Below are 21,719 nucleotides of genomic sequence, written 5' to 3'. Positions count from 1 at the left end.
AATATTAGCTTTGAGAATAAACCTACTGGCTAACCCTGTATCCCTTTGAATTCTTAAGTTCCAGAAAGATGTCTTTGCCATAATGGTTTTTTTTTTTACAGAAACTACATATGAAATATTGTATGCAACATTTTTACTTTTAGCATAGAATTCAATAATTCAATAATGTAATAATTAGAGAACACAATGTATAATAATGTATATGACTATCTACAAAATAATTTTAGTTCTAGAGGAACTAGAGAACAAATTACTAGCATTCTCTGGATTATGAGAGGAAAAGAGAGTTCCAGAAAAAGAAAAAAAAGTCTACTTCTGTTTCATTGGCTACTAAAGATTTTGACTGTGTAGATTATAACAAAAGGTTGCAAATACTCAAAGAGATGGAAGTACCAGATCATCTTGTCTCTTGAAAACTATATGTGAAGCTTCATTTAGAACACATATAGAATTGATTGGTTTAAGTTTGGAAAAGGAGTATGAAAAGGCTATAAATTTTTACTTTCTTGATTTAACTTACATGGAGAGTGCATCATGTGAAATGCCAATCTGGATGAATCAAAAGTTGGAATTAAGGTTGCCAGGAAAAATTTCAACAATCTTAGATGTATAATTGCTAATACTCTTATGGCAGAAGGTGAAGAAGAATTAAGGAACCTCTTGATGAGGGTGAAGAAGTAGAGTAACAATGAAAAATAAAAAGCAACCCTGAGGTCTTGGCAACTGGTCCTATCACTTTCTGGCAAATAGAGGAAGAAAGAATTGAAAGTAGAGTTGGATTTCATATTCTTGTGCTCAAAATTTACTGTAGATAATATCTGCAGGCATGGACTGAAAAAGTGCTTGCTTCTTGGAAAGAAATCTCTTGCTGACAGAGATCGATATCATCAAAACTTTGGTTTTTCCATTAGTAATGAATGGCTGTGAGAATTCAAATATAAGGAAAGCTGAGTATACACAATTTATACTTTTAAGTGGAGATGGAGAAGACTTTTGAGATTCCTATGAATAGCAAGGAAATCAGATCAGTCAATATTTAAAGAAATTGATTCAGACTATATACTGGAAGGTGGAATACTGAAGCTAAATATTTGATAATTTTGTCACATAATGAGAAGGCAGGATTAATTGGAAACGACCCTGATGTTGGGAAAGATTGAAGGCAAAAGGAATAAGTGGATGGAAGAACATGAGATGGATAGATAATGTCTTGGAAGCAATGATCATGAGCTTGGACAGACTTTAGGAGATAGTGAAGGGCCTGGTGAGCTATGGGACATGGGGTCATGACAAGTCAGATCTGACTGAATGACTGAATAACAAAAATAAAATGATTACAAAAAAACTCCTAAATCCCCATTATCCAGATGTGGAACTGATCAGGATCAAGAATTTCTAGAACATACAGTTGGAATCTTCCCTTGAACAAGCCAAGCGAGTCAAATTTTCCCACAGCACTGACTCGCTAGATAATTCTTGCAAGACTCCCTTTAGGAGTAGCCATAGGAATGCCAACCTCTCAGCACAGTTTCATAGGAACTTGCCTGTTCACTGAAGTGAATTCTAAATGTTCTTGGCTGTAGATGACCCCTCTGGGTTATTGGAAAGAACATCAAGCAAGGGTAAAGGATAGTTACTATTGTCCTTGTGTCTATTTCACACACCTAGTTCCCTTTTTTTTAATTTTCACCAACATGTTGCTCCTACTGAGTCACATTTCATACTGTGTTGATCACCCATTTCTAAAATTTCCACTGCTCCTCAAAGTAAAGGGGAAAGATAGCTGCAGAAGGAGGAGTTTTTACATGTGCTTCTTCATGGGTTGCCCTCCATTTTTGGAATGCTATCCTTTATTTCTTCCTCTTAAATTTCTATCCTCCTTCAAGGTTCATTTCAGGAGCCACCTACTAGAGGAAGACTTGTTTGTTCCTCTCATATTCTACTTTTCACTGCTAGTTTGCTTCTTAATCTACCTTTTATTTATTTGTAACCATGTTGGATCACTTAATAAGAAATAAGCTCTTATGACTTTTATACAAACATTGGTATTTCTAGTCTAACCAAACCAAAATCCTAAGCACCTAATTGATCAATGGTAAACAATAAATGATTATTAATTAATTTATTGATTGATCAAGTTATTTCCTATGGGATATATTTCACAAATATTTAAGACATAAATTGCCCAATAGCAAAATTTATTGTTTGGGGTTTATATCAGTATTTCTTGAGAATTCTCTGTTGTAAAGACATAAACATGCTTGAATGAATTGATTGCTGGCATATTAAGATCTGACTCAAAGGGCTTATTTAAAAAATGTTATTCTCATCGTTGTGCTTATTTAATCATTGGTTCATTATTTTCATCATCTGTCTTTGAAAGATGAAGATTAAATATTTAGAAAATTGAAACAAAGAAGTTTTGAGTTTCCCATTTCCTACTGGAGAGACTTAACTAGATTTAAGACTTGAAATTATAGACTTTAAGAAAAAGGAGATGAGGGGAACATAAAAGGAAATAAAAGGAAGACCTTTGGTTTCTTGCTTTTATGATACCTAAATTCCCTCTATTCTCAGGGTGGAATAGGATAGCCTGTGAGAGGGTGGAAAAAACGTAATGTATGATATTTTTCTGTAATAAAAAGAAAGTTTATGACTGTGAAATAGCTCATAGGAATATAGATAGACAACAAATATGGAACATAAGATTGAGTTCACCATCATAATTTCATCAAATATTCCAATTATCACAGGACCAGTTAAAATGATCGTTGAACTCCTAAGGACAGACATATTCCCTGAACTTAGTATTTTTGAGTGAAATAAAATCTTTTTCTTCCTGAGATGACTTTTTTTGGAAAACAAGTAGATAGCATGCTCATAAATAATATTAGTAACATGCAGAACACATACCAATCACCTTCTCTCAGTGCCTTCATTTGTCTTCCTATGATGCATGCAAATAGTGGACCAGTTCTGGCACCTGGAAGAAAATTTTCAGCTAGGCCACCTAGCCAGACATCAATATTATTAGGATGCTTGTATAATTCCATAATCTTTTCAACTATACTCCTGTTGGCTATAGCAGTGAACAGATCAGTTTGATTCTTCAGTCTCTGTAAGCCACAGAATTCTCTCCAGTCATTATAACCTACAGATACGAAAATATATTTAAGAATTTGATTGTATTTTTTTTTTGGTTAGAAATGTTGAATCAAATTTATCTAATTAATCCTTTCAAAACACAATTTTCAATAGACATATAGTCATTATCAAGTAAAATAGCTCTGTGACTACTAGATGTCCTAGAGACTGTAATATATATGAAATATAATGCCACTACAGAATTTAACTACCTTAATGAGCCAAAGGGCTACTAGGTCCAAAGGTCACAACTAAAGGTCAAAGTATTTGACTGGATTTATCTGCTTACTAAAAAGTCATTTACTTATTGCTATTTTTGTGTTTTAATGTTCTTGATGAAAGAAATTGTAAACTCTTGCTTCTTTCTTGCAGTTTGTGATAAAAATGATACAAGTAGACTTTAATGAGATATAGAAACATAGGAATTATCTATATCTATATATGTGTTATGTATGTATGTGTCACACATACATACACATACATACATATTAATATAGATATAAAGTTCAGAAAGAAGCAAAAGTTAATATCATATTAGTCTGATTATAATGGCGCCCAATACAATAGCTTGGACTCCAAAATTACATCTTTTGAAAGTTAAAAATTAGGTATACACTGAAAAAAAATTATAGCATAAAATATATTAATTTGGGGGCAGCTAAGTGACACAGTGGATAGAGCACTGATTCTGGAGTCAGGAGGAGCAAAATTCAAATGAGCCCCAGACTCTTAATAATTACCTAGCTATGTGACCTTGGGCAAGTCACTTAACCCCATTGTCTTGCAAAAAATAAAACCTCAAAATTTAAATATGAAACTTTCCCAAAATTTATGGGATACAGTCAAGGTAGTTTTGAGGGGAAACTTTATAGCTCTAAATACTTATATGAATAAAATAGAGAAAGGGGAGAGTAATGAGTTAGATATGCAACTAAAAACGCTAGAAAAAGAAAAAATTAAATATTCCCAATTAAATGCCAAATTAGAAATTCTGAAAATCAAGGGAGAGATTAATAAATTTGAAAGTAAGAAAACCGATAATCTAATAAATAAAACTGAGTTGGTTTTATGAAAAAAACAATAAAATAAATAAACTTTTGATTAATCTGATTAAAAAAGAAAGATAACCAAATTTCCAGCATAAAAAATGAAAAGAGTATTCTAACCACCAATGAGGTGGAAATTAAAAATATCATTCAGAGCTGCTTGGCTGAACTGTATGCCAATAATTTTGGTGACCTGAATGAAATAGATGAATATTTAGAAAAATACGAAATGCCCAGATTAACAGAAGAGGAAATAACATATTTAAATAACCCCATTTCAGGAAAAAAAAAAAGGAATTGAAGAAACAATTAATAAACTCCCTAAGAAAAAGTCTCCAACTAAATTCTACCAAACATTTAAGGAATAATTAATTTCTATTCTATATAAACTATTTAAAAAATAGAAGTTCTGCCAAATTCCTTTTATGACACCAATATGGTGCGATGCCTAAACCAGGAAGAACCAAAACAAAGGGAATTTTAGACAAATCTCTTTAATGAATATATGCAATAATTTTAAATAAAATTTTGGCAATGAGATTACAGTAAGTTATTATTAGAATAATACACCATGATCAGGTAGGATTTATACCAAGTAGGTGGGGATGGTTCAATATTAGGAAAACACTTAACATAATTGAAAATATAAATAGCGAAACCAAAAGAAATCAGATGATCATTTCAAAAGATGCTGAAAAAACCTTTGATAAAATTCATCTTTCCTATTAAAAACACTAGAAAGTTTATGAATAAATGGAATTTTCCTTAAATAATAAGTAGTATCTATCTTAAACCAATCAACAAATATTATATGTAATGGAGATAAAGTCAGCACATTCCCAATATGATCAGAGGTGAAACAAAGATGACCACTATCACCATTACTTCAATATAGTATTGGAAATGCTAGCTTTATAAAAAAGAAAAGAAAAAGAAATCGAGGAAATTAGAATTGGCAATGAGGAAGCACAGCTTTCACTTTTTGCAGATGATATGATGGTATACTTAGAGAAACCAAGAAAATCTTCTAAAAAAATTCCCTGAAACAATTAACAGATTATTCAAAGTAGCAGGATATAAAATAAACCCACATAAATAATCAGCATTTCTATATATGAACAACAAAGCCCAAGAGCAAGAGATAGAAAGAGAAATTCCATTTAAAGTAAAAGTAGAAAACATTAATACTTAGGAATCTACTTTTCAAGACAAATCCAGAAACTGAATGAATACAATTATGAAGCACTTCTCATCCAAATGAAGTCAGATCTAAATAATTGGGAAAGTGTCAGTTGCTCATGATAGGTTGAGCTGTTATAATAAAAAATGACAATTCTACCCAAATTAAATTACTTATTCAGTGTCATGCCAAACTACTGAGCTAGAAAAAATAGTAACAATTCATATGGAGCAACAAAAGGTAAAAAATAGCTGGGGGGGGCGGCTAGGTGGCGCAGTGGATAGAGCACTGGCCTTGGAGTCAGGAGTACCTGAGTTCAAATCTGGCCTCAGACACTTAATAATTACCTAGCCGTGTGGCCTTGGGCAAGCCACTTAACCCCATTGCCTTGCAAAAACTAAAAAAAAAAAAAAAATAGCTAGGGAACTGATAAAAATGTAAAGGAAAGTGGCATAAAACAACTAGAGATTGAGGGAATGTTCATCATTTGGGAAATGGCTGAACAAATTATAGTATATGTATGTGTTAGAACACTATTGTTCTATAAGAGACCAGGAGGGATGGGATTTCAGAAAAGCCTGGAAAGACTTGCATGAAATGATGCTGAGAGAGATGAACAGACCAAGAAGAACATTGCACACCCTAACAACAACATGGGGTGATGATCAAACTTAATGGACTTGCTCATCCCTTCAGTGCAATAATCAAGGACAATTTTAGGGCATCTGTGATGGAGAATACCATCTGGATCCAGAGAAAGAACTGTAAAGTTCATATAAAGACCAAAGATTGTTACCTTCAATTTAAAAAAAAAAAGTTGGCTTATGTACTATGTAATTTTTCTATCACTAATATTTTATCTTTTCCTTAAGGATATTTTTTTCCTCTCAACACATTCAATTCTGATCAATGCATAACATGTAAACTATGTAAAGGTATTCAGATTGCTTTCTATGGAGGAGGGAAAGAAGGGTGGGGGGAAAAGGGTCAAATTCAAAACCTTACCAAAAAATTATAGGTAGAAACTACTCTTGTATATAATTGGAATATAAATAAAATATTAATATAATTAAAAAGGAAGTTGGCCTAGCTCTATCTGATCTAAAACTGTACTATAAAGTGGCAGTCATCAAAACTGCCTGCTTTGGTTAAGAAATAGAGTGATAGATCAGTGGATTAGGATAGGTCCAAAAGAAACAGTGGTAAATGACTACAGTAATCTACTGTTTGATGAACCCAAAGACATTGGCTTCTAGGATAAGAATTCACCATTTGACAAAAATTCTGAACTAGAAGTTCTGATAAAGGTCTCATTTCTAAAACATATAGAGAAATGTATCAAATTTATAAGGTTACAAGTCATTTCCCAGTTGACAAAAGATCAAAAGATATTAATAAAGTTTTCAAATAAGAAATTAAAGCTACATATAATCATATGAAAAATGCTCCAAATCATTATTTATGAGAGAAGTACTAATTAATATAACTCTGAGATATCTCCTCACACCTATCAGACTGGCTAATATGACAAAAGGGAAAATGATTAATGTTAAAGAGGTTGTGAGAGGATTGGGAGATTAATGCATTGCTGGTAGAGTTGTGAACTGCTACAACCATTCTGAAAAGCAATGTGTAACTATGCCCAAAGTGTAATAAAGTGCAATTCCAATTCTAGGTCTATATACAGAAGAAATCATAAAAAATGGGAAAAGTCCCACATGTACCAAAATATTCATAGCAGCTCTTTTTATGTAGTGGCAAAGAATTGGAAATTGAGGGGATACCCATCATTTGGGGAATGGTTGAACAAGTTTTGTGATATAAATATTATGGAATATTATTGTTCTATAAGAAACCATAAATGGTCAAACTCTAGAGAAGCATGGAATGAATTACAGGTTCTGGTGCTGAGTGAAGTGAGCAGAACCAAGAGAGCAATGTACACATTAACAACAACAATGTGAGATTATTGACCCCGGTAGATGCAAATGCTCTCAGAAGTTCAGAGAGCTAGGACAACTCTCTTAGACTGACTATGGACAATGCTATCCCCATGCAGAGGAAGAAAAACCAAACCAAACTAAAAAAAAAAAACCCTTCAGAATCCAATGAACACTACATTCACTACTTAAAAAATAAATCTTATGTATTTCTTTTCCTTAATCCTAATCCCTCATGCCAAAAATGATCTGTAAATATGTTTAAGAAAAATATATATGTACAATATTAACCTGATTGTTTGCTGCTGAGGGGAGGGGGATAGGAAAAGAGGGTGGAAGGAAATTTTGTAACTTAAAAATATACATATGTGTATGAATGAATGTTAAAAAAACTTTCATAATGTGTTTGAAAAATAAAATATTGATATAAAATTTATGAACCTTTAAAATATTTCTTTCAATTCAATTTCTAAAAATTCATTTCTATCATTGCTTCTTTGTAATTCTGTATTTACTTTAGCATTTAGTATGTTCTAAGTTATGGTTATTAACTATACTCAATTTTTATAAAGGCCAGGTTTATTTTTTAAAGTGGGACCTATGGTGTAAATGAGACTAGATATGATTTCATTAGCATATTGAACTCCTAGATGAGGAAACTCTCTCTACTAGTGTAGATGGACAATTCCTCTGCAGTTTAGAGTTTTAAAGAATGTCACAAAACATTGTGACACTGCGTGACTTTCTCAAAGTTGTACAACATGGATTAGTGTATGGAAAATTCCCTTAAAAACAGGAGAGCTAATCAAGGATCATCTCTTATGCTATTAGGGACTTTATATGAACATTTGTATTTCTAATCTATTTAAACCAAAAACACAAGTATTTTGGTGACAGTGAGCTAACAGGCTGCCATCATACACAGACAGCTTTTTGTTGGGGAAAAAAATCATATTTCTTCCAATTAAATTAGGATGGCAGGAGGGAAGTAGATTTTAGGAGTTACTTGAATGTTGGAAAAGAAAAATTCTTATTTATTAGGTGAAGAAAGTATTCAAAGTATAGGGCAACTTGGCAGGACTCTCCACTCAAAGGAAAAAATGGGGGCTAGATAAAAGGGAAAATGTACAATATACAATATAAATATACAATATACAAAATATACAATTTTCCAATGTGGAAAATATTAAAAATCCAAGTTTTAAATAACATATTTTAAATTGTAAAAAAAATTCCTAATTTTTCTATAACCCAACTTAAGAAATAATGATTTGTTTATCTTTTATGATCTTCAAATGCCTATTTTTGAAAACAACAAAAACAAGATTTAGAATATGTATATTAAAGACTATACGTATTTCATTTATTTAGTTTTCCAGCTTCATGAAAAGATAGTTTTCAACAATCATTTTTGGCAAGATTTTGAGATATACATTTTTCTCCTTCCCTTTTTCTCTTCCCCCCTTCCCCTGACATAAAGCAATCTGATATAGGTTATACATGTGTACCTATATTAAACATATATCCATATTCATCATGTTGTGAAAGAAGAATCAAATCAAAAACAAAAAAAAACACTAGAGGGAAAAAATAATAACACATAAAACAACTTAAAAAATTGAAGATAGTAAGCTTTGGTCTGCATTTAAACTCCATAGTTCCTTTTCTGGATATGTATGGTATTTTCTATCACAAATCTTTTAGAATTGTCTTTGATCCATCATAGTTGACCATTACATCATCACATTTTCTGTTAGTGTGCACAATGTTCTTCTGGTTCAGCTCACTTCACTCAGCATCAGTTCATGCAACAAAGACTATATGAATTACAAGAGTGTAAGCTGTTTTTTAAAAGAAAATAACTAATAAAAGGAAAAGTATCTCTAGATAAATATAATCATATATATATATATATATATATATATATATATATATACATACATAAGAAGCAGAGAGAGGATTGTCTTGTGTTTGGGAAATTGTAGAGTTTTCAATTCCAAACTGATCCCTTTTACAAACAAATAAATGACAACAAAAATATAATTTTTATAACAACATTCTTCTGGTGATGCTATGCAGATGCAGATTATGGAATCACACAATCTCTGAAGTTCCAAATTTTAAATGAAATATGTAACTGAAAGAACAGTGGAAAGAAGCTTGGGGCAATTAATGGTTACAACATGTTTTGAATATTTTGTACTCAAGAAGTTATAAAACTACACCTCCAGAAGTATGAAGTGTGATTGGAAAAGAAGGTGGTATGGTCACACACACACACACACACACACAAATACTAAGTTGTTAGCCTGGCTGTTGAATATTATAATAATTACAATATGATGCTGAAAGAATTACTGAGAGGATCTGTAGCATATTTAGATGGGCAAAATATTCTGGATTTCTAGAGGACCTGAACATGAATTATGTAGATTGGCTGAATATTTGCTGGGATTTGCATTGTAGGGGAAGCACCCACATAAATGAGAAGATATCTATTGAAAGACTGAAGTATGAACATAAAAAAATTCTTTAGAAGACTAAAGTTTTAGATACCAGAGGGGGAAAAACGATTTTAGGTAAAATTGACATAAATTGACTAAATAGATATCATTTTCATGTCACTGTTTGATTATGCTTTAACTACTTTGTGAAATATATTCTTGATTTATTTTTTTTCTTTTCCTGCTCTGAGCAGGAACAATGACAATTACATCTAATTTTACATGGTGAGAATATTAAATACAAAGAACAGTGGTGGAAGATAAAGGATTCAAGTATCTCATCTTTTTTTTTAAGAGACACAATTTTAGATGTCATTGTCATATGATTTTGAGCATGTTGGGAGTATAGTTATCACCCATCTTCTTTTACAGAGAGCAAATAGAATTTCAGAGAGGGGAATCTCTCTGGCCAAAGTCACACAGTTAGTAACTAGTAAAGGCAATATTACAATCCAAGTCTTCTTAGGCTAAATTCAGTTCTCCAAAAAGTCTATCACACTGCCTTCTTTTTTTAAAACATTTCTCAGTTGGAACAAAGAGTAAAGAGATCAGTTTGGTCTCTTTTAAAACTGTGACATAGAGATATACAGTTTTATTATAAGCCTTTTCAGACTATAAATAAAAGAGAATTTATTATGCATGGAAAGTTCCCTCTATGTACTTATGACAAGCATTACATATCCTAAATCTTTTGTTGGCTTGATTCTCCTCTCTGCCAGAGAACATGAAGTTCTCTGAGCTCATGTGGGTGAGTTTTATTCTGCTTCCTCACCCATCAAATTCATTCCTGAAAAAGCTGCTGAATGTAGAAACTTCTGGTGTTCACACATATTTCCACTGATACTCAGGAGGAAACACAGTGAATGACATGAGACAAACATCACTAGACTAAAAGTCAGGGCACTACACCTGGAAGGGAACCTGGGGTATCACAGCACCTCTATTATCTACTCCACTGTGTAAAGAAAGCATATTTTAAATCTTAAGCTATTATGTAAATGTGAACTGTGATAGTCATATTAATGTGCTTTAACAATTTTCAAGGGCAATGTCAATGTCAATTGAAAAATGTTTAAGCAGGCATTTCTAGCCCTGCCACTTCAAGGAAGTATTTTTTTTTATTTTTTAAATTTTTTAAAAATTTACTTATTTATTTTTCACATTAAAACAATAGTCTTATAAAAGTAAACATGATCCCCTCTCTGCCCACAAAGATAGAGAAACTTTAAAAAAAAATGAAGTGAGAGGGAAAAAAAGTGTGGTTTCAGTATGTATTTAGATCCATCAGCTCTGTCTTTGGGATGGATCACATTCTTTATTATAAGCCCATCAGAGAAACTGCTTCAATATTTTTTTTCCAGAGTTGCTTTTGTTAGCTGTATTTCCCTCCATCCTATTCCTCCTCATCCCCATTTATTCTATTGTCTCTCTCTCCTTTCATTCTGACCCTCCTCAAAAGAGTGTTGTATCTGACAACCCTTCCCCATGACCTTCCCTCTCTTTAATCACCTACAATCCTCTTCCCATTCCCCCATCCCCTTTCTCCTATCCCTTTCCTCTTCTTTTTTTTTCCTTTAAGGTAAGATAGATTTCTATATCCTATTAAATGTGTATTTTATTTTCTCTCAGTCACTTCCAAAGAGAATAAAGGTTCACTCATTCCCCTTCACTTTCTCCCCTTTGACTCCATTGCAAAAGCTTTTTCTTGCCTCTTTAATATGTGAAATATCTTAGCCCATTATGCCTCTAGTTTCCCTTGTTCCCAGTACATTCCTTTCTTACCCATTAATTCCATCTTTATAATATATTTTTCCTTTATATTCAGTTTCCTCCTGTACCTTGTCTATATATATTCCTTGTAACTACTCTAATCAATGAGACGGTTCATATGCGTGATCAGTATCATCTTCCCTTGTAGGAGTATAAGCTGTTCAACATCATTATATCCCTCTTAATTTACTCTTCTTGTCCACCCTCTCTATGATTCACCTGAGTTCTGTCCTTGAAGATCAAACTTTCTGTTCAGCTCTAGTCATTTCAACAAGAAAATCTGAAAGTTCCCTATTTCATTCAATGTCAATCTTTTCCCCTGAAAGAGTATGTTTGATTTTGCTGGGTAGTTGATTCTCAGTTGTAGACCAAGTTCTTTTGCCTTCTGGAATATCATATTTCATGACCTACGAGTCCTTAATGTATGTGCTGCTAAATCTTGTATAATCCTGATTGTAAACTTCATGATATTTGAATTGTTTCTTTCTGGTTGCTTGCAATATTTTCTCCTTGACTTGGGAGTTCTGGAATTTGACTATAATATCCTGGGGGTTTTTATTTTAGGATCCCTTTCAGGGCATAATCAGTGAATTCCCTCAATTTCTATTTTACCCTCTGCTTTTAGGATATTAGGGAAATTTTCTGGAGAATTCCTTTTAACATTAAGTCTAGACTCTTTTCCTGGTCATGACTTTCAGTAGCCCAGTAATTTTTAAATTATCTCTCTGAGATCTGTTTTCCAGGTTAGCTGTTTTTCCCAGTAAATTATTTTACATTTATTTCTATTTTTTCATTCTTTCATTTTTGTTTTATTGTTTCCTGATTTCTCCCAAAGTTATCAGCTTCCCTTTGCTCCATTCTACCAAAGTAAGTGTCTATGGTCAGATTATTTTTCTTCTATTGTTGGCTTATTTCCCCAGTCTATGACTAGATTTTAATGCTTTGTTAAGGTGGTATTCTGCTTCCAGGGTGGAAGATAGACTTTCTCAAACTTTTAAGAGTTTTTTCAAACCACTCTCTTGACCTATGCCCTGGTCTGTGGATGGTCACAAGCACTTCCCTTATCCCTGGAACTGTGAGGAAGGTCCCTTCCCTGTTCTACTAGGGCAATATGGGGCTCCAGACTGTGACCTGGATCTGAGTATGGGCAAAGCAACAGAGTCCTGCCCCAGGGATAGTAGAAAAGACCTCTGTAGTTTCCCCCATTCCCCTTATCATCTGTGCACTGAGCACTTTGGAAGCAGCTACTGTATAGTTCTACAGGCCTGCTTCAGGTTCCTGGGGACTGGGGCTGTGCTGAGGTCTGCACTGGCCTAGGCTCTACACTCATTTTGATGTGGCAGAGTTTTCCTGTTGACATTCCAGTTTGACCTTAGTGATCCCTGGACTGAGAGGTCTGGAAATCAGCCCCTCTGCCATGGACCCAAGTGACCCCATGGATCCTGGCACCACACAGGTTGCTCCTGGATGGCCGGAGCTGGTTTACTCTGGTGGCCAGAGTGATCAGGCTGTGCTGCAGCCTTTTCCAATGCTGAGCAGACACTTTCTGGGGAAAAATTTTTCCTTCAGTCATTGTAATGGTTCCACCCTAGAATTTGAGAAGAGTCATAATTTAAAGGCATTTGGAGTAGTCTGTGGGAGAGTTTCAAATATTCCTTGCTTTTATTCCACCATCCTTGGAAATGGGTTGGGGAAGGGTTGTATGACACTAGCCAAGTCACTTTACCCATTGATTCTGTTTCCTCATCTATAAAGAAAGTTAGAGAAGAGAATGGCAAACCACTTGCCAAGAAAATTCCAAATGGAGTCATGGAGAGTCTTCTTATATGAGTGACCAAAAAATGTTATATAAAGGCACTTAGAATGCAAAAGACAAAAATTAAACTTTCTTTGTCATCAAAGAGCTTATACTCTAGAATATTTAACATGTCAGTTGGCAAATATAATACAGAGCTGAGAATCTTGGGAGTAAGGAGAAATCCAGATAAAGTGCTCTTCAAAAATTATGGAAAGGTAGGGGTAACTAGGTGGTACTGTGGATAGAGCATTGACCCTGGAGTCAGGAGGACCTGAGTCAGCCTCAGACACTTAATAATTATCTAGCTGTGAGACCCCCATTCCCCTTATCATCTGTGGACTGAGCTGGCCTCGGCAGGTGACTTAACCCTATTGCCTTGCCAAAAAAAAAAAAGAAAGAAAGAAAGGTGGAACATTTTTATCTGGTGGAATTGGAATAGGTTTTTGCTAAGAAGATAGCTTGTGATTTGGACTTTGAAGAAAGAGGTTTTTAAAGATGAGGAGGAGGCAGTAAATCAAAACAAAATATATTATTCACCTACACAGACAGTTATTAATGGAAAGAATAGTATGAGCTATTCTAAGGACACTTGCAGATATTATGTGATATGAGTTAAGAAGAATCAAAGAAAATGGTGGGTTAAGATAACCAAGGCAAATTTCATGGATAATTAAGTTGGATCTTAAAGAAAGTATTAAGTTTCAGTAAGTGGGACAGAGAGGAAGCAACAATCAGGGGAGGAGAAGTGGATTAAAAAAGACTTGGAAGTAATGGATCAGAAGACACATTGCAGGCTGCCCTACACAGATGGATATAAACCCTATCTCTTTTACCCATCTGTGTATTACAAAATTTGCAAATTCTTTCATGACACAACTAACCTTAAAAGCTTGGGTTACAGTTTCTGTCATACTCTAAATACAACAGAACAGTATGGAAAAGAAAAGGAAAGGGGACAGAATGATATGAACAATTGCAGTCTGTTAATGTCTCTCCTAAATTGCTTGTCTATAACTTAAATTGTGTCTTTATAATAAATAGCTTCATACTATTGTTTTCCTACAGGACAGAAGCAATGTGGTATATAGTAGGAGGGAAAATCAATGGATTTAGAGTCAGAGAACTTGGGTTTAAATCCTTGCTTCCTGTGACACTATGCAAGTCACTTTATCTCCATAGACCTCAGTTTCTTCATCTGTGAAACAGGGAGAGGATTGGACTGGATGATCTTTAATGTCCCTTTCAGTTCTAAATCTGGGTCAATAAACTGGAAATAGATATGTAATTGGTAGAAAATCAGTAATTTTAGGGCAAAAATTTAGCAGATGTACTTATCCAACATAATCAAAACACATTGTGGCTTAATTATTACATTCAGTTCTATGTGGATGTAATAATTAAGTCACATGACCTCATTAGGAGTTTTCTTGGAAAGAATACTGGATTGATTTACCATTTCCTTTCCTAATTCATTTTACAGATGAGGAAATCGAGGAAAACAGGGTTAAGTGACTTGTTCAGCATCACATCATAAGTATCTGAGTCTAGATTTGATCTCAGATCTTCCTGACTTACAGGTTCCAATACATTGCACCGCCTACTTTCTAGTTACCACCAAAAGATCTTACTGCTTTTGCAAGCAGAAAGTAATTAAGCACAATCAAAAGTATTGGTGATTCCTTGCATATAATTCTCAGTCCAACTCAGCTGAAGTGACCTTAATTTTCTCTTGTATTATTTTTATATTATGAATTTCAGAGTTGATTTGAGGGAATATTTTACTCTTTCCAGGTGTCAAAATTTCTAGTAACTCTGGCATGAAGAATCTTTTTTTGGACACATTATATGATATAGTTCAGGACAGGTGAAATAAGGAGAAATTTGTCATGTTTTCAAACACATTTTACTTGAGATCAGTATCTTTAAGAAAAATTAAATATTTTTACTAAATTAGAAATCATATCCATGTGTTTCATTTGCAAAATAAAAATCAGAAACTAATCACAGACCTGGAAGGCCATGATCCCTCCCTCTCTGCAGATTGAGTGATGCTAAATCCAAAGTTCCATTATTAGATAATACAAAGAGCTTTTCAGTCAGTTCTTCATTCATCAATTGTTCCTGAGTCTGCAATTTGGCTGGGCTTGCTAGAAGTCCTCTTATCACAGGATCTAAGCCACCTTGAAATATTGGGCATGGAGAGGGAATAAAGTTATTTCTTTTGAAATTTCTAGGCAAAAATAATATTTCATACCTTAGACTAATTATTGCTGACAGATAAAGGTCTGCAAGGATATGAATACACCCTGCGGATTCAAGTTTAATGAAATTTCTTCATTATTACATGTCTTTGGTGACTTCATTCACATGACTTTAACACTGTGAGCCTCAGTTTCCTCTTCTTTAAAATGAAGGAGTTGGACTAGGTGTCCACAGACTTAAGATTCATTTCAGTTCTTGAATCTATGATCCTATTATGTACATTTTCCCCTAAAAAGTAGAAGATTGGATGTGCTATTCGAGTATTGAGAGATTTTGTAAGGTTTCATTCAGTGTGGAGATACACTTATAAACTGACTAAGTATAGCTAAAATGTAACAAACTCTTTGCTACATCATTATGAAAGTGATCTCCCCTTCTTCAAATTTATCCACATTCTTCTTTTATTCTGATCACATTCCACCTATATGTCTTAATTATTTAATACAGATCTCATACCTTAGATTAGAAGATCCTTAAGGACTGAGATTGTGCTAGCTAGCCCTACTAGGACTAGTTAGCTCTAGTAACTAGCAAAGGACCTAGAACATACTGAATGCTTCATACATGTTAAATATTTGTGGAATTGAATTGAATTTCAAAATCATTTTACAGAGCAGGAAATTCCTAAAGACATCAGAGTCTAGTCTAGTCCCCTTATTTTACAGGTGAGGAAGCTGAGACCAAGGGAGGTTTAGTGACTTATCCAATGTCCCACAGGTAGTGAGCATCCAGGGTGTGATATACCCAAGCTTTTTTTTTTTTTAACTGTAGAGCCAGTGCTCTTTCCACTATATTGTGCTTGCCCAAGTCTGGTTAATGAGAAAGCTCTCATATCACCTGATGAGTCTAGTAATTGTTTATTAGGGAGTTGATTTTTAACACATGCCTCAAGCAAACCTATGATATCATTAAAATGATCTAAAATGGCAGCCTTCTCTGTTCTACATATAGAAAGTACTTTATACAAATAATTTTACCTTAAACATATAATAGAAGGACTATCATCAGGGGTTTTGAGCCAAAAGGACTGAAAAAGGAAATTCAGGCATCATCCCCAAACAGTTCTATCTGATACAACTCCTGAGTCTTTTCTTTTCTCAATAAAAAAACAATAGCATCTAGTATCTGAGCAACCATAATCAAATCCACCCTTTAAGTCCTAGATCAACAAATACACTTTTTCTTTTGATAGAGAAATCACTTAGAAAGTCTATTTTCTCAACAATTTCAATTGAATAAGATTTTATTAAGGACCAACTAAGTGCCAGAGGCTGTGCAATAGACAAAGGCAAAAATGGAATACTCCTTGCCTTCAAGGAACTCACTTTGCTCCTGACATAGAAAAAATATATAAATACACAATAGTTTGGAGTGGAAAAAGGTGAATAACAATTTGGTAATACCCTTCAGGAAAGGCTTCTTAAAGATTCAGGTTAAGCCTGGAAAGGAGATTCCAAAAGATAAGCAAAAAAAAAGATGAGGAACAAAGGGAGAGGAAAAAGTTTATCTAGTGTCCTCTACTAGTACCTGTGCTGAGAGCTTGCTGAAAGCTTTATAATTGTTATGCTGATGTGAACTTCACAACACCCCTAGGACATAGTTGCTATTATCATTCTCATTTTTCAGTTGAAGTAACTGAGGCAGACAGAGGTCACTGACTTGTCCAAAGTAGCTAGGCTGAATTTGAATTAGCACCAGAACTAGCACCAGCATCTGTCCCTCGCATCACTTAGTTCTTTCTAAATCATTTGGCTAGAACATAGGTATGGAAGGGGAAACAATGTGAAAATAGCATGAAAAGATAGATCCAATCTAGATTGGGTAAGACTTGAAACACCAAACTGAGGGGTCTACATTCTTTTTCTAGATACAATAAAATCATTGAAGTTTCTTGTTCAGGTAAGAAACATTATCAAAGTTTTTTCCAGGTACCCAGTTTGCCAGATCTGTTCCATCAGGCATTAATTTGAGAGCCATAGAGAACCTACTGTTCTTGGTGTGTTGTAGATGAATAACTTAGAAGAATGGTCATTTATTTGCTGGTTAGTCTTTCATATGCTGTAATTTATCTTCCCCTCAAGTTCCATTTGTAACCTTAAAACCTTGAGTAAGTTTTCTTCATATCCCCAAGGCTTAGATTTTTCCTGCATAGGTACAACAAAACTTACAAAATCTACTTTATGATTTTATTGTGAGTAAAACAGTTTGGACAACTTAAAGAAATTAAGAATAATAATTTTTTTCTTATTTTTGTTTCTGTTACTATTGTTGCTTCTGTTTCAACTGCTATTAGATGGTTATTATTCAGAACATCCCAGTGAGGGGATGTGTGGAGCTTTAGTATACATGTTTTTCCCTTCCACCCACTTTGAAAGGATCACCTCTTTACTCTGTCTGGGGGCCTCTCAAGTGCTCAAAAACACCCAAAACAAGTTCTGGGAGGAACATAGAACTGGGAATTATTTTACTGCCCTCTCCCCCCCCAAAAATAAGAGAAGTAATAATGAAGGTTTTATTAATGTTAATACTCTAAGTTTCTGTGATTTTATTAGAGTGAACAATTGCTTTTTAATGTAGTCTTCATAAATAAATAACTGTGGTTAAAAAAACCCTCTAAAAATCAAATTAGGAGCATCATTTCCTAAAGCTCATTTTTTTGGAGACATGTGGAAACTTTAATTGCCAAAGAAATGTCTTTTCATGAGTAGGACTTTAGGAAAGAATATGAATATTAAACAACGAAAATATATTTATGTCCAATTGACTAGGGAACAACCTAACTAATATATATATATATGATATATAAACATATTTTAAAAATTCATTAAAAATTACAATCTACCCAGATAGTAAATGCCATATGCTGGTAGATAAAACTACTGAGTTTAAAAAAACTGGTAATAAAAAAATGCCAATATGTTGTGTTAAATTTAAATAGAGATTTCTGTTCAAATAATACTAAAATGAAGATGAGTTGCATAGTTTGTATTCAACCTACATTTGGAATTGTGCATCCTAGTTATTTAAAAAGACAAAAATTGAGTGGCAAGTTGGTTCCAATGAAAAGCAGGTGTTTTCACAAAGCTATGAAATAATTATAATTTTCTTTCACAAAACAGTAATTCTTTGGACAATGTCCAGTCACCTAAATTAGAAATAAATTTTAATTAAAGCTCTTAGAAGGTCTTAGTATGAAATTAGCTACAACATTAGAAGAATGCAACCATAAAACAAAGGAAAATAAAACCCACCTTCTTTAATGAGTCTCCATGGACTAAAGAAAACCTCATGCAAATTTAATTTTGGGAGATCTGGGTGATCCTGGAATTCTGCATCAAGTCTTCTTACCACTGGGTTGATAGTTGCATGACCAAAGCGGAAAGCTGCTGTTGAAAATATGTTGGATATTGTTGGATTCACAGTGGGATCATAGCCTTTGTATGGTCCAATGTATTGCTCAAAAGCAACTGGTCCAAGGATTTTGGGGATATAATCACGGAGAGTAATTATCTAAAGCAAAAAGGAATGGATTAATAGGCTCATCAATCTGATATGAAAAGAATAGCTGCCCTGTTATATGTATTATAAAATTCAAGATCCATAAAGAATTAAACTTGAACAGATACTTCACTTTGGAAATATTTCATTTGAATATTTGCAGAATACTAAGCAAAAATTATTTACTAAGTTAAAAAAATCACCATGAGAGGCAGCTTATACATGGTAGTTCCCATCAGTATAAAGTTACCTTTAAGGGCAGAGTATGGTTAATTTTTCTCTCTAAAATCTGAGTGTTTAACAAAGTGCCTGATATAATTAGGTGGTCAGCAAATGTTTGTTGAAATTGAATTGCGATGAATTGGAAAATAATTGGAATTGTAGTAAGAAATGCTGTTTAAATCTTGGTTCTGAAATTCTAACTTCTTTCAAAACTGAGATCTAATAACATTTCTTATGGAAGTAGAGAATTATGATTGTAACAGAAACAATTTGTAATCTTTTTTTTTTTTTTGCAAGTCAATGGAGTTAAGTGGCTTGCCCAAGGCCACAGGGCTAGGTAATTATTAAGTATCTGAGGTCACATTTGAACTCAGGTCCTCCTGACTCCAGGGCCTGTGCTCTATCCACTGCACCACCTAGCTGCCCCCAGCAATTTGTAATCTTAAAGGCTGCAGAAATTGGGTGGAAATTCCACACAATTGAATCAAAGGTGATAGGAATCTCCACCCAATTTGAGCAGAATCAAACTCATCTCACCTTGGTAAATTTGAAATCTTTATACAAAAGAGATGTTTCTGTTATTTGTGTGTGTGTGTGTGTGTGTGTGTGTGTGTGTGTAATTCATATCTGAAATAGTTACCTGAGTTAAATGTTACTCCTTTTAGTTTGGGTTTTGAATTTAATTGCTTAAAAAGATCTAATTTAAAATTAAGTAATTAATGAAGTTGGGATCTGAGCCTATCCACTTACACCATTTCAAAGTTTTTAAGTGGCAAAGTTTGAAATGATTTCAGCTGTGAGCTAAGTTTTTGTTGACCTAATATTGATTGAAGGCTTTATTCAATTTAGGTTAATGAGACTTTAAGGTTTAGGTTTAGTAAATGTAGACTCCCTGCCCTCAAGAGGCTTTCAAAAGAGGGCGGGAAGGCCTTTATTAGGAAAAGGTCATCGCCTTGTGTTTAAAGAAAAAAAGAAACTATCTAAGAGTAATTTAGTCACCTAAGTTTTGTAACAAATCTTGAGAATTTGTGTGTGTTATTAAGAAGGAAAATATAATTGAGATCCACATGGTCTTCACTTAAAACTCTTCCTAACTTTTCTATCTCTTTCTTAATCTGCTGTAATTTCCTTTAATAAATCTCTTTTCTCTTCAAAACCTGCATTCTTGAGTCTGAGTCCTCAATTCTTCTTGGGGCAGAACTGAACCCAAGAAACAAATCAGCAGCTACAGTATTTTATAGTGAGGAGAGTGCCTTGTAAACAGTGGACACAGCCAAATGTAGTTTAAATAGTCAGTTGGGAGCTGTGGGTTTGATTTCTGCCTCTGACATTCATTACATGTTTGATCCATGGCATAAAAGTTATCTTGGTGTCATAGACTCTGTTGACATGAAGGGTAATTTGAGGGATCTTTTTTCATTTCTTTGTCTTAAACCTCCAACCTGGAAAATTTGTCAACACACACTGCTAATTATTAGGCCACCATTCCTGTCTTGTAGATATATTTCATGTAGGCAATTGGTAAAGGAAAAAAATTGGATAACTCAATACATATATAATTCTTTTTTCTGGTCTTTTGTTTTGGGTGTGACTGGAGAGTCCTAGTTCATTTTGGAGAATTGATTGTGATAAACTCCTCCACTGATGCAGAGTGGAAATTCCTCAAACTTTATAGTTTTAGACTCAGTGGCCTAGGTCAATGCAAGAAGTAATTTGCCCACACATTATCAGAGGCATGACTTTAATCCAGAGGAGGACTTTGATTATCATAAGAAACCAATAACTCAGAACCGTTTTGAAACTTTCTTAAGAACAGGTGTCTCAAACAGAAATGGGCACATCTGTGGCACAAAATCATGGCCTTTTTCCTCCTACATAGAAACACAAGGACCTCCCATGTCCAACTGACTGAGTATAGCAATGGTCCAGTACCCAATTCTCTCCCCATTTGGGTCCCATTCCTTATCAAACCTCCTCTTCCCCACAATTTGGTAGCCCTGGCCTTAAAATTATAACACAGATATATGAACCATTCACCTAGACCATCACCAGTTTATTCATTAATTCACCCAGCATTGTAATTCTTGGATCTATTGCTTTTCTGTTGCAAATTTATCTACTTCTCTATAGAGAGATTCCTTTTGTTCTTAGTCAGATGTAAATTAGCTTGATTTACATCCTGTAAACCCATATTCCTCACTTCATGGCCTCTGACTATACATCAATTCACTTTATAGTTTTTTCTTCATGCTTCCTAGCTGTTTTTCTATAAGACAAGAAATGAAAACTAGTCGCTTATTACAATTATCTGCCATACCATCTGGTCTCTAATTTGTTTAAGATTCACAAATCTCT

The 21,719-nt window shown here is 33.9% G+C and overlaps 1 protein-coding gene across 1 annotated transcript in view; it reads right to left on the bottom strand.

The window, feature by feature from the left end:
• The window catches only part of TPO (thyroid peroxidase), a 285,568-nt gene that overhangs the window by 33,417 nt on the left and 230,432 nt on the right, over positions 1-21,719 (bottom strand). Inside the window, exons 8-10 of the mRNA XM_074233541.1 lie at positions 18,896-19,154; positions 15,392-15,562; positions 2,914-3,151 (exon numbers count right to left, since the gene is read on the bottom strand). Coding sequence (XP_074089642.1) covers positions 2,914-3,151; positions 15,392-15,562; positions 18,896-19,154 — 668 coding nt within the window. The remainder of the gene's footprint in view (positions 1-2,913; positions 3,152-15,391; positions 15,563-18,895; positions 19,155-21,719) is intronic.

Source organism: Macrotis lagotis, chromosome 1, assembly GCF_037893015.1.
Source record: "Macrotis lagotis isolate mMagLag1 chromosome 1, bilby.v1.9.chrom.fasta, whole genome shotgun sequence".
Lineage (NCBI taxonomy): Eukaryota > Metazoa > Chordata > Mammalia > Peramelemorphia > Peramelidae > Macrotis > Macrotis lagotis.
Note: the sequence above shows the minus strand (reverse complement) of the source record. Positions and strands in the feature narration are given on the sequence as shown.